The sequence below is a fragment of the Leuresthes tenuis genome, unplaced genomic scaffold (assembly GCF_036924035.1).
Source record: "Leuresthes tenuis unplaced genomic scaffold, fLeuTen1.0.hap1 SCAF_21, whole genome shotgun sequence".
Taxonomy (NCBI): Eukaryota; Metazoa; Chordata; class Actinopteri; order Atheriniformes; family Atherinopsidae; genus Leuresthes; species Leuresthes tenuis.
This window is the reverse complement of record NW_027325375.1, coordinates 4,205,337-4,218,044: the sequence shown is the minus strand read 5'-3', so window position 1 is coordinate 4,218,044 and position 12,708 is coordinate 4,205,337. Positions and strand designations below refer to the sequence as shown.

At 40.8% G+C, this 12,708-nt stretch overlaps 1 protein-coding gene across 4 annotated transcripts in view; it reads right to left on the bottom strand.

Annotated features, from left to right (window-relative positions):
- sh3pxd2b (SH3 and PX domains 2B) overlaps positions 1-12,708 on the bottom strand; it is a 38,064-nt gene that overhangs the window by 11,944 nt on the left and 13,412 nt on the right. For all 4 annotated transcript variants that reach the window (XM_072375067.1, XM_072375068.1, XM_072375069.1 and 1 more), the window contains exons 4-5: positions 7,861-7,937; positions 2,170-2,261 (exon numbers count right to left, since the gene is read on the bottom strand). In XM_072375067.1, coding sequence (XP_072231168.1) covers positions 2,170-2,261; positions 7,861-7,937 — 169 coding nt within the window. The remainder of the gene's footprint in view (positions 1-2,169; positions 2,262-7,860; positions 7,938-12,708) is intronic.

Genomic DNA, 12,708 nt, shown 5'->3' with positions numbered 1-12,708 from the left:
AATTTCAATAAAGACTAACCAAGGTCTTTCCTACACTTATCCTACTCAAGTAAATGCTCCCTCTCTGTCCTACCTCTCCCTACAAAATGCCCGAGGTCTTTTTATGCAGAGGTAACCTCACTTCTTTGGCAACCCCCTCAGGGGGAGGACAGAGGTGAAAATAAGTAAGTGAGAATAAAGTCAGAAGCCTATAAGCAGACTTTCAGTTTTTTCATCCAAATTTCCTATTTGATATCAGACATTAGGACATAGGCCTTTTATGTGTGAACGTGTGTGTCCGCACGCAGCTAAAATGCCCTCTGCTGAGCAGAGTCAAGACTTGTTATCAATGTCATTTCAGCTCATCTAACAACATTACATTTCTGGACATCAGCTTTTTAACAGCTCATGATTGCAAAATATCTTGCTTATTTTCATTAATCTATGGGATTATATTCTGCTCTGCTATTTTGGCAATCGGCAATAGTCCCTCTCCTTCTGCTGGCCCACTCTCCCTCCTGCTCAGTATGTGAAGTCATTCCTCTACCTCATTCAGTGATAAGTCCATCCTTTTTAAAAAGCAAAGCTGAAAGCACACCTCAAAGTGACAGGCACATTGTAGATGACAACGTGACAGACTGTTGGAAGAACCCACTTCACATTCAGTCCACACAACCCGCTTCTGTTGATGTTCCGTATTAGTCACCCAAGGGTAGACAGGAATTAGTTTAATCAAAAACATGAACATGAGAACTGCGCTGCTGAAAGAGGAAGTGTTATAACTACACTTTAGAATATTTTACAAAAAAAAATGCTCTTTTTATATATGTAGAGAAAACGTCTGAACACAGAATAGGACTGAGAGGACATTACATTTTTGAAAAAGACATGCTAACACACACACACAAAATCAAGTTCAGCCCTCTGAATTCTCTTTGATGCAAAAGCAGTTAGAGAAAAGTGACCAAAACATATTTCAGAGTGAAGGGGGACTAATTGGTTCCTACACACTTACAAAAGTGAATGATGTGTATTTGAAAAATGGCACTATGTATACAGAAGACACAAGATACTTTCACAGTTTTAACTCATTCAACTGCTCCAGGGCCGTCCAAGGAAATCAAAAATTCCACAGGTGGGAAAGGCAAACTCACTAAAATCTCTTCAGACATGAGTCAAATGTCTAAAGAGGGTCTTACTCGGTTAAGGTCAGTGTAGCAGATGTAATGGTAGCTTTAGAATATGGCTCGCCAAATGCAGTTTTATTCCACAATGCCCAAGATAAGCAACAATACTAACTGATTAAACCGCTCTGGAATAAAGACTAAGAAAATAACACATTCTAAAGTTTAAAGGTTTAGTGGCAGATTGCAACAAAAACCAAGACCCTCTGTCTCACTCCCTTTCAACAAGTGTGCAGGAGAAGCTGTGGGAAGCAGACACATTATCAGTTCGTCCACTCGGAGCTACTGAGGGAACATTTAGGTGTTAACGTTGGTACAATGTACTAGTATGGTCATTTTACAGTGGACTGCTTGCACATACGTCACATGTCACACGATTTATCACAGTTTCCTTCCTTCTGCGGATACTCCACAACACTGCACGTCAGAGTGTGAGGACACAGAGGTTAAAACTAATGCCCCAGCTGACAGCTGGGACAGGAAAATAAAAATCTCATGGGCCCACGTATGAGCCCAACCTCTACTGCCCTGAGGCTGCCGGTAACCTTAAAAAAAATGTGCATATGTATGTTAGATGTTGCAATCGGGTGCCGACTCACGGCTTTATTTTGGCACGTAGAACTGTCAGCGCTGAAAATGAGGCTAATATGTTGGGCAAGATTTACAAGAAACAAGTGAGCTAATCACAATCATTTAGAGCGATCGTGCTGTCTCAGCTGTCTGGAGCTGCAGCTACATGCTGACATGCAAACTCAGCACTTAAGTGACCCATTAAGTGCATTTTTACCTAAAATAATAATAAAAAAGAAAGTAAACACCAGGATGCAGCGTAAGATTAGAAAAATCAGACACATCACATGGTATAATGAGTGTTCATTACCAGCTGAGTGGATGATAAATGCTGACAGGACGTGACATGACACGAAACCTGGGGGGGGTTCTGGTGTGAACCAGAGGGTTTCTATTGCTTTAGGTCTCTCTCTCTCTTTCTTTGTGTGTTACTTACTCCTTGGGTGGGTTGAGGTCTTCAGGTCTGGTCTCAAAAAACACTCTGACCTCTTCACACTGGGAAATGTAGACTGGCAGCTGAATCAGAGCCTGCAAGCACAAAAAAACAGGTTATTACATAAGCTGACAAGTACATTCACTTCAGAACACACAGAACTCAAGCAGAGAAATGTTTGTCACAGCAGGTCATTTCTTTAATTCATTTGCTTTAATCCATTCATGCCCTTACTACTGTAATTCACTATCCCAGAGTATCAGTCAGAGGCCCCTCCCTCGTCTTCAGTTGAGTCAAAACACTGGAGCGAGACACATTAGTGAGACAAAAAGGCATGAGCAAATCATTCCTGTGCTTGCCTACCTGTAGATCTTACAGCTCACCTACAAAGCCATAAATGGCTTTGCACCTCAGTAAATCTCAGAGTAACTGAGCTGGCGTGTTTGTCCCAATCATCCCAATCTGTAGCTACTTTCAAACTTTCCACTTTGTGAAAGTCTTTGGTCCGTGACATTTTTCACACATTTTATTATCGTGTTCTTCTGAACATCTGTCTGACCTGACTGGACATGTCCACAATTCAATTTGAAGTGTGGACAAGACTTTAAAATGATGTTTGGTCACTGTAGTGACTTTACTGGGATCAAACCTTTAACTTCTGAAGTTACTAAGCTTAAATATTTCATTCTGCTGTCTGTATTTGCCTAACTGTGTTCTGAAAAGCTCTCCTAAACTCTCGGGGAAGCATCGGGAACTACCAGCAGTGAGCACACTTTACACAAGGTTCTTTTCATTTGTGGAAATAACGTGACCCTCGCAAACAGCATGCCGTTCTGTTAAGAATTTCAGTGGCTTTTTCAACATGGACGCTCTTTGCCCATTACAGCCTGTAGAGCGAAGTGTCGATTAAAAACGCAAGAATGTGCGCTTCATCTTAAAACGCACTGTTGCCGTTGTTTACCTGAAACACAGAGAATATGTGGAAGATACTTCACAACATTTAAACTCAATTTTGTCACTTCTTCCTTGATCGGTTTGTTTTCATCACTTTTTTCTGCTCCGAAGGTCAGTTCATGGATCACTGTTGCCTGCCTTCCTCTCTCGTCCTACAGCTTTGTGGAAGAGTTCGAAAAGAAGAGTGATGAGCCCTCGACAACAAGGCTTGAGATGAAACACAAATTGTCACATTATTGGTTTGATGTCTCACACACAGACGTGAACACGACCCCCCCCCCCCCCGCCAGCTTGGCATGTTATCGCTAAGCTTCTTGCTCCAACTGTGCGTTTTTGTTCTCTCCTGAGTATGCGTTTTATCTGCCTGCTCCACTCTTTCACTCACTCCAAAGAGAAGAAGGAATAGCTGCCAACAGTGACCCTGTGAGGTCCATCTCTTGCTTCTGATCAAGCTCGGCCACGCCTCTATTTGCTGGCAAGCAAAGCTCAGTGCTATCCATCAAGCTTCCTCTGCTGGCCTCTACCTCTGATTTTAATACGCTTAAGTGTTTCAGTTTTGTCCTTTGAAGGAGCAGAGGCAACCTCTCACAATGCCTGTCACACTGATATAACATCAGGGCTGATGTATATGGAATGAAATCCAAGGGCCTAACCCAAGTGTCCTTGCAATACTTACGACTATAGGTCCGTGCCAGCAGCTTATCTTGCGTTGGAGGACAGCAACGTCACTGCTACTCTGGACAAAACACTATTCTGTTCACCGCAAAATAATACAGGAGACTATTATGCTTCCTTCTAAGCTTCATCTATACCTTGATATGTTAAAGCTAAGTAGCCGATTTAATAGCCTTTAGTGGTTATCACCAGAGGACCCCCCAATGTTAAATCCCACAGCCCAGAATGTTGCGATGTGCCTCAGGGTCAGAGTGCACCCTGACACGCTTATCCTCTCCTTGGATTTAGTTCTCTCCTCATGTCAGCCAGTGCTCTGTCCTCTCATTACAATTCTCCCCAGAGAGGAGACAGGAGAGAGGCTCAGGGTAAATTATGTTAAATGGACTTTATGGGTGTTCTTTACCGGGGGGGTGGGGCGCGCATTAAGGTAATTGGGTTAGTCTGCACATGTGTGCGTGCATGCAATAGTGCATGTGTGTGTATATTGTCAAAGGAAAAATATGTAAAAGATTTGGAAGGTCTAATCTTCACTGTATGTGCATGTGCACAATATCTTTTTGAAAGCAGGCCCACAGTGAACAGTGGAGCAGGAATGAGAAACGAGTATCTGTTGGATCGCAAATCATATGCGTGTGATCATGACAAAAAAAGCTGCTGAACTCAAAATAAAATCCTGATGATCAATGCATTTAAAATCTTTCGAATGCTGCTCTACGACTTATTTGTGACGAAGCAGACATTTGTCAGTGTGCTCCATCCCATCACACCGCGTGACCTGCCCAGTCATCCCAGCTAAACAGTCTTACTCTTGGTTTAAGCAAACAAATTCCTGATTCCATGTTGTTTTCTCCTTTTCCTTCATCCAAATGTTTCCTTACATGAATAAAAACATAAGGCTGCGAAACCAGGGAAATTCCATATGAGTCAGGTTAAAGCCTCAGCTGTACAACAGAAGGGCTGACTCAGCTCTTCAACAAGAAAAAACATCGAGTTTCACCTTGTAAACCATGACTGCTTATGGTGGTGGATGAAAAATGCCATCTCAGTTGATACAGTGGGCTTTGATTGGCGCCACGGTCAAAGTTGAACTCTAAAGTGCTGTCGAAAGGTTATAAGATGTTTTCAGAATGTCGCCATCACAAAAATACAGAGACAAATCAGCTCTCAAACTGTTTTTTCTTATAGCTTGTCAGACATTTCCACAACATCAACTTCGACAGTAGAAAAGCTGTCTCAGCTTTTCCTATAAACATCCACACCCACAGACATGAACCAACAGCTTCACCCATTCCTCCCCCAAACTCTTATTTTTTACATAAGTGGTTAAAGATGTTGCCTACACCAGCTGAGCATTCCTTTAACTCTGGATGACAAGGAACCCCTCCAGCCCTCAACATTGTTTATTATACATTAAAGCTTCTCCCTTCACCCCAGGGCCCCGTGGCTTGTTGTTTCAGTAAGGGGGAGGTGCTTATCGGTCCTAACTCTGAAACTACTTTGTACAGTGATGAGATGCTCAAGGAAGAAGAGAAGCAATCAATGATTAAATAAGACGAGAAACAGAGAGACTGAACAAGTATGGCTTGTTTGGAGGGGTTGTCAAGAGAAAGGACGTGGCAGCACTGCTTTGGTCTGCCAAGTGTCATCTGAACAAACCACAAGACTTCTGGAATGATGTCCTTTGGACAGAGGACTCCAAAATGGAGGTCTCTGGTCAAAATGCACAGCAGCACACGAGGCAAAAATTAAAGAACATATCCGCACCAACTGTCCAGCACGGGGGTGGAGGGCTGTTGATGTGGGCTTGTTTTTACAGCCACAGGACCTGAGCACCTTGAGCTGATCACAAAGTATTTTAGAGTCAAATGTGAGACCATCTATCTGACATATAATTCATGATTTCATTCATGCAACAATACAATGTTTTCGAGTACAGCAGCTATTCAACCACAGATGGGCTGAGAAAGAAAAGACACAACATGCGGCAAAAGTCCAGACAGCAACCCAATTAAGATGCTGTGGCAGGACCTTTAGAGAAGTTTGCATAAAATTCCTCCACAATGATGTGAGAGACTGATAACTTCAGACAGAAAACAAATACTTATTTTTGCTAAATGTGGTTCAACAGACTAGTGAATCATGGGGTGTACTTAGTTTTATCCTCCCACTGAATCAGCTTTCCTACTTATCTCAGTTTTTTTTCTTCTTTTCTTTTCTAGGGGAAGTTTTACAGGGTTGAAAGCCTTAAGGAAAAGCAACACAATGTAACAAACATTCAGCCTAAGCACTGTGACTATCCTGCCGAAGCAAGCTCAACAACAGAAAACTCTTTGTCTTTGCCTTAACTCTGCCAACAGGAACTGCCACATGCTAACGCACAACAGTAGTTTTTCTGATAGCTCTGAAAAGGCACCGATTTCCACCTTCACCATGTGAAAGGCAGCCTAGCAAAGGTTATCATGGAGCAGCCACAGCTACGTTTTTACCACAGACAAACAGTTGGCATTCTGAAAGAGAAGAACGTTTTTGCTAAAAGGATGAATTTCAGTCATGATGAAGTGGTGGTTACATATCTGCCCCAAGTAAAGCTGTAAGTCACTCACCTTTCTCAGTTTTACGTGTACTTCAGCTACAGTGAACCTACAAAATATGTTCAGTCGCATTTCCTCATCCTTTCTTGTGATCAAGGCATTAATCTCTTCGTGTAGAAGCCATGCATAATGCACTGTTTGCCTTGTGTTTCAGCTGAGGGAAGGAGCTGGGTTTATTGGCTCGTATAACAGACACTACCAACACGTTACACCACACGTTTATGTCATTTTCAAGTGTGCATCCTGTCTGTCCTCTGTTGCTGATGACAACAGAAGATTAATGCACTAAAGTAACTTATCAATCATTTTTACAAAAGGGTTTATCCTACAACTGAAATATCACTTTTTTTCCCCCACACACTATACATTGGTTTCTCAAGAAAAAAAATCTCTTCTAATTAGTTTCTTTTCACAGGGACACAAGTCTGTGTGAGAGTCAAGCTCCTGTGGAGCTTTTAGGACACTTAAGCTTGGTGATGCTAGCTGTCACAAAGGTTTGCCCCTGAGAGCCGAAGAGCTTAGCACGGCAGCAACAAACAGCTGCCAATTTAGAAAGCAAGGGCAACAGGATTATTCAGAAAGCGGTTGGAAAAATCTAACTGTATGAACCTTCCTCTAAGACGAATCTTACAGTGCAGCTGATTTCAGTCTTAAAAACCATTCATTTGAATGAGGAGGCAATGGTGATAGGGGCACACGTTTGACAAATTCATGCTGTACAGCAAGGAATGGCACAAATCAATAAAAGCTTTGGCTTTTATGGAACAAATAAGTTCTATTGCGATACAATGGCCTGGTCTCTAAGTGCATCCTCAAAGCATAACTCTTGGAAAATGTATGTGCATAGAAGACGTTAGAATTTAAATTAAAACTGTTGTGCCACTTGCATAAATGCACATGACTCTCTTGGCTTAGTAAACTCAGAAGAAAGACCTCATCCACTGATGTCTAAACAAATAAAATTACATGTAAGCTGTCAAACTCCAAATTAGTCCAAAAGATCGCAACCATAATGAGAAGACGAAACATATGACCTATTCAGAGCACTGCTGTTTCAAAGTTTATGTTCGTTGGCTTGAAATTTTGTTGAAATGTGCCAACATACAAACACACTTTTTAATCAGTCGAGTCGATTTACAGTTCGTAAACACAGGGTTCCTCATGGTCTCACGCATACAGTAACACAGCCCCACTCTTGCAAGGTGAGAGAAAAAAAATACACAAGACTTTGTCTTCAAATCTAAAATAGTCTCACTGTTTAATTCTTTTACAGTTGCAAACTTTAAAGAGGTGCTGAAAGAAACAGCTTCCAGTATTTCCCCATCTACTAAGATTATTTTCCATCTTGTTGTATACCGATACATCACTGGAGACTTTCTTCGCTGATTTCAGCACTTGATACTGAGGATATCAGAAAACATGAGAAATAAAACAGATTTGCAGGTTTTGTCACTGTGTTAGTCAATGAACGCACCCTGCAGTACTCGTTGATGGGCCTCAGCCTCTTCATTGCTACGTCTCTGATATGGCTCCTCCTGAAGAGAATCTTCCCTGAAAGAGCAGAAAAAAAAGACAAGTGAAACACAATCACTTCATGTCATCAATAGAAAAAGGTGTGTGTTTTTTCTGCATGAGTCAGGTGAGGGGCTACGTGAATGCAGGTATTTCTGCGCCGTGAGGAAAGGATTTTGGGAAGGCAAATTATGTCTGCATGACAGTTCTGCCTTTTCTTCTCATCTCTAGACACACAGACAAGCTGTGCGTGTCTGTGCACGTCTGTGCACGTCTGGGGAATCACAAGAAAAAAACCCTTCTATACCTCGCCAACTTAACGGTATTCAGGAAATTTCACAGCCACCTTTTATTTTCTGCTCATTCGGATTGTAGAAGGTTCAACAACAACTTTCCAAAAGACTGCTTTGATAAAACCTTATAAGTTTCTTATATACAAGTTACTGAACTGCAAGCATCCAGATGAGAAGCTGTGGTGTTTTCTTCTTAAAGAGACCTGAGGATCTATCAGGAGATTGCACTGAGCCATAAAGCCCAGCCATCACAGTTCCAGCCGTGTTACTCGTGTTTTCTGCTTCCTGAACCCCTGGGATATTTCTTGCATTTTACTTGTTGTCCTTTGTCATTTTGATCTTACGGTTAGTTTAGCCCATTTTGACCTGATGTGCCTTCTAACCATGGGAACTGTAAAACCCAGTCTTTGTGGAGAATGCATGACTGCGTGTGGACTGCTGACTCCACATACACAGACGAGCAGACCTTGCAAATTTAACAAAATAACCACAACCACCAAAAGACCCTTCAGGTTGATTCAGGTGGTTGAGAAAAACAAAGACAAAACCACAGGAAGCTGCATCACTGTGAGAACATGCTGAATAGTGTCAAATGTCTAAGCCTTCACCAGTAAGCCTCAATTCAGCATCACAAGTTTTCAGAAATTCTGTCTATAAAACGTACAATTTGGGGGAAAATAGCATGAATTTCCAGAACAGCCAATCTGAACAATGGATTTATTGGATGAAATCAGTAAATTCCATCAAATAAATCTCATCACTATAGGATCTCTCCAGCTGAACATTTACTGCAACTGCTTTTCTGGAGTGAGATGTTTAAATATGCTGCTGAGGCATTGTCCTATCCAAGCTATCAAATCAAACGCCAGTTGTCAAATACCTCTCAAAAGGACTAAACGTGGGCTTATCTGCATATGGACCAACGAGACAAAATGACATCTAAATGTGACATAAGATCACTGGCAGTTTCGAGCTTTAAACCTGTGTGTTGTGTGTAATATCAGAGACCCAGTCTGTACATGTCAGTAACTCATGTTCTGGATAGAATATGACATTCGGAAACATGCATCACTGGTTGTTCATATGAAAAATAATGTGAAAAGCTGGCATCGTCTAGATATAGGAGGAATGATTAGAGTCATGTACATTCATCTTCTGTCTTCATCTAATTTCAAGCCATGCGTGTGAAATCTATGAAAGCAGTAATGCATTACTTCATCATCTCACGCCACCCGAGGGCGGCTTCTTGGTCGACCTAATTTTGTTGACCACAATCTCACAGAATGCCTTGAAACCTTAAACATATATTTGAGGCGTTAAGGAAGTGAATCTTGATGAACTTGTATGTCCAAAAATAGCATCGGGACACATTATTCAAAGTTTACACTTCCAGTTAAAAACACACATTTGAAATTAATGGACTGGCACAAACTCTATGACGAGCGCTCATGTTTCCAGGCCGGTATGTCCAACATGTCTCTGCTGATCCCGTCATCTCTTGCCACCAGCAGTTTGAGAGTGTTCATGTGACCAGCCCATAATCAAACACGAGATGCTGAATTCTATCGACAGTTTGATGCAGTCAGTATTACAGCCTCACTAGATTATTCACATACTGGATATAATCTCCCTAACAAGTAAGAGAGCCTCTGTCTTCACTTCCCTCAACAGCTGTTCATCTGATCACCATCTGGGCTCAGGCTGAACTAAAGGTGTTGCTGGCAGGCAGGTGGTAAGTTTTGGCTTTTAGGAAAAGCTGAATGTGCCACTGGAAAGAAAAAGTCATCTGGATTTATAACTCAAGATACAACAAGAGCACCAGTGCAAGACAGAGCTCGTAACATTTTAGCTTCTTGATTATATCATTTTCAAAATCACTGGAAGCCAAAATAAGAAGAAAAAATATCCCAAGTGAAACAAAAATTTGGTGAGCTGCACTGTATATATATATACATATATATATATATATATATATATATATATATATATATATATATATATATACATATATATACATATACATATATATATATATATATATATATATATATATATATACATATATATACATATACATATATATACATATATATATATATATATATATATATATATATATATATATATATATATACATATATATACATATATATATATATATATATATATATATATATATATATACATATATATATATATATATATATATATATATATATATATATATATATATATATATATACACACACACACACACATATATATATATATATATATATATATATATATATATATATATATACACACATATACATATACAAGAATAAAGACAGCATTTTATTTGAATGTGCATGATCTGACCAGCTTGATTTTCCATCACTTTTGTGAAGAGAAGGACAATCTAGTACTAAGTAAAGGATGACTTGACTGAATCTAATTAAAAAATAAGAGACGACATGTCGAAGGCTTTGGCAACATCTAGCCAGCATCTGAAAGGACACGCTGCCTGGACAGCTCTCAAAAACTAAAGACATTTGAAAGTCAGCCCTCAGATTCCTACTTCTCTGCCTCTGTCTCACTCATTCTTCCTCTCCTACCCTCATCACTTCTTAAACAGAAAGCGTACTTGAAGACTTTCCAGAGCTCTCTGGGGTCAGGAATGAAGCACTAACTCAACACTGCTCACTTTGTATGCAAGGCAGCTCATGGATGCAGCCAGTGAAAAGAGATTGTTTGGGGAGGGAGGAGGCAGGGAGGAAAAAGCCACTGCATTGGAGCCATGGCTGAGGCAGGCTAGACTTTATGGCAAATCTCCGAGCCAGCAGGCTGACAGAGATGGCAACACAGAGAGGGTCACTGTTGCTCACCTCACACAGAAAGCTGTGCTCGCGTCTAACCTCTTAATCACCGGACTCTGCACCCTGTTTGGTCTCTTGGACATTTTAAGTTTCTGATACAAAGCTAGCTCTTGTGACAAAGTCCGATAATTGCGACTGATTTTACACTTGATATTTAGGAAACATTCAAAAAATATTCCCAGGCTTTAACTTTGCATCAGCTGAACTCGGGGCCTGACTCAGACGGAACTTACCATCACATCTCTTAAAACAATTTGAACTTTCACAGCTGATACCCGTCTGACCTGAGATTCAGTCACATATCATGTAATTTCTGTAAAATGACCTGCCCAAAATGACACTCCTAAAATGGATGTGTGGAGCAGACACCTTTGTTATTTCACCACATGGGACAGGTCTGCCAATGGTGTGCCGATTCAAATCGATCGAGAGCAAAAAGAGGAATGTGACGTGAATAAGACTCAAGCAATGAGATCATCGTATTCCTGCTCTTCATCAAGTACTGTCAGGGAAATGTGAGTCATTAGGCTGCACAGAGCTGTACTTGACCTAACCAAATATGCTGTGACTCCTACTGTGGCGAGCAGAGAGATCCCCGGCCGGAATAAGAAGCTGAAAAAACAGCGTAGTGTGGTTCAATCACTGAGAGAGGGAGGAGGAGAGAAGGCAACCAAAATTACAAATTCAAAGTCGACTTCTGGGAAATATCACCTCTTACCCATAGGAGGCCTTAGAGAAACAGACTCACATTCCATCATTTTTCAAAGGCTAATCATCTGGCACTGCCTTAAAAAGCAGCTATCGGGAAACCGACCCAACTGATCATTTTATCTAAATGTGGGATGCTGAGGCAGCGACGACCATGTTTCAGTTGAGCGTTACAAAAATCCTTTGTCGAACTTGAAGGCTGAAGGATAAAGAACAACGTGTAGTCGAGCATTTTATGTACACACCAGGCCATAAAAAGAAAAACTGAGTAAGAAGTCGGCACTCTGTACATCAACAGAAAACCTCTTTGCTGATGTGGAGATACTGAAGGAGTAAAAACAACTTGAGGCCTTGAACAAACCGAACCAAGAAGGGAAAACCACTTCAGTGCTCGGTAAAGTTGGCCTCAGTCCACACATGCTTTGTAAGTGAATAGTTTTCTTGACTGTCAGGAAGCTTCAGCAATTCAAGGAGCCGTCAGATCTGTTCTGGGACCGATAGTAGTAAAAGTCATTCTTTGAAATTCCTTCCTTTTTTTTTAGCAAACTTATGCCACGATGCAAAGGCTTACCAACGTTCCAAGAGGGTGCCATGTAGAGTCAAATAAGTCTAACTTTTAGTCTCTTAACAGCTCTACAGGAGCACCTTCCTCAAGGAGCACTCGCAAAGAAAACAAGAGTCAAAGAGAACCAAAAGAAAGTTGCACCGAAATAAGTTTCCCTGGAAGATAAAGAAAAAAAGGACAGAACCTTTGTGGGAAGTAGACTGAATTTCTCTGATTAATAAGCTTTAAAACTAAAAAGTATGAAGGAAGTAGACCAGGACTAATGGTTATACATAGTCAGAATGCTTTGTCTGACTTTAAAAGGGGATAGAATGAAAAGCTGAGCTCTCTCTTTTCTGTTCCTCCCACTCAGAGTTTATCAAAGTGCGTGTGGTGATTCTGACTGC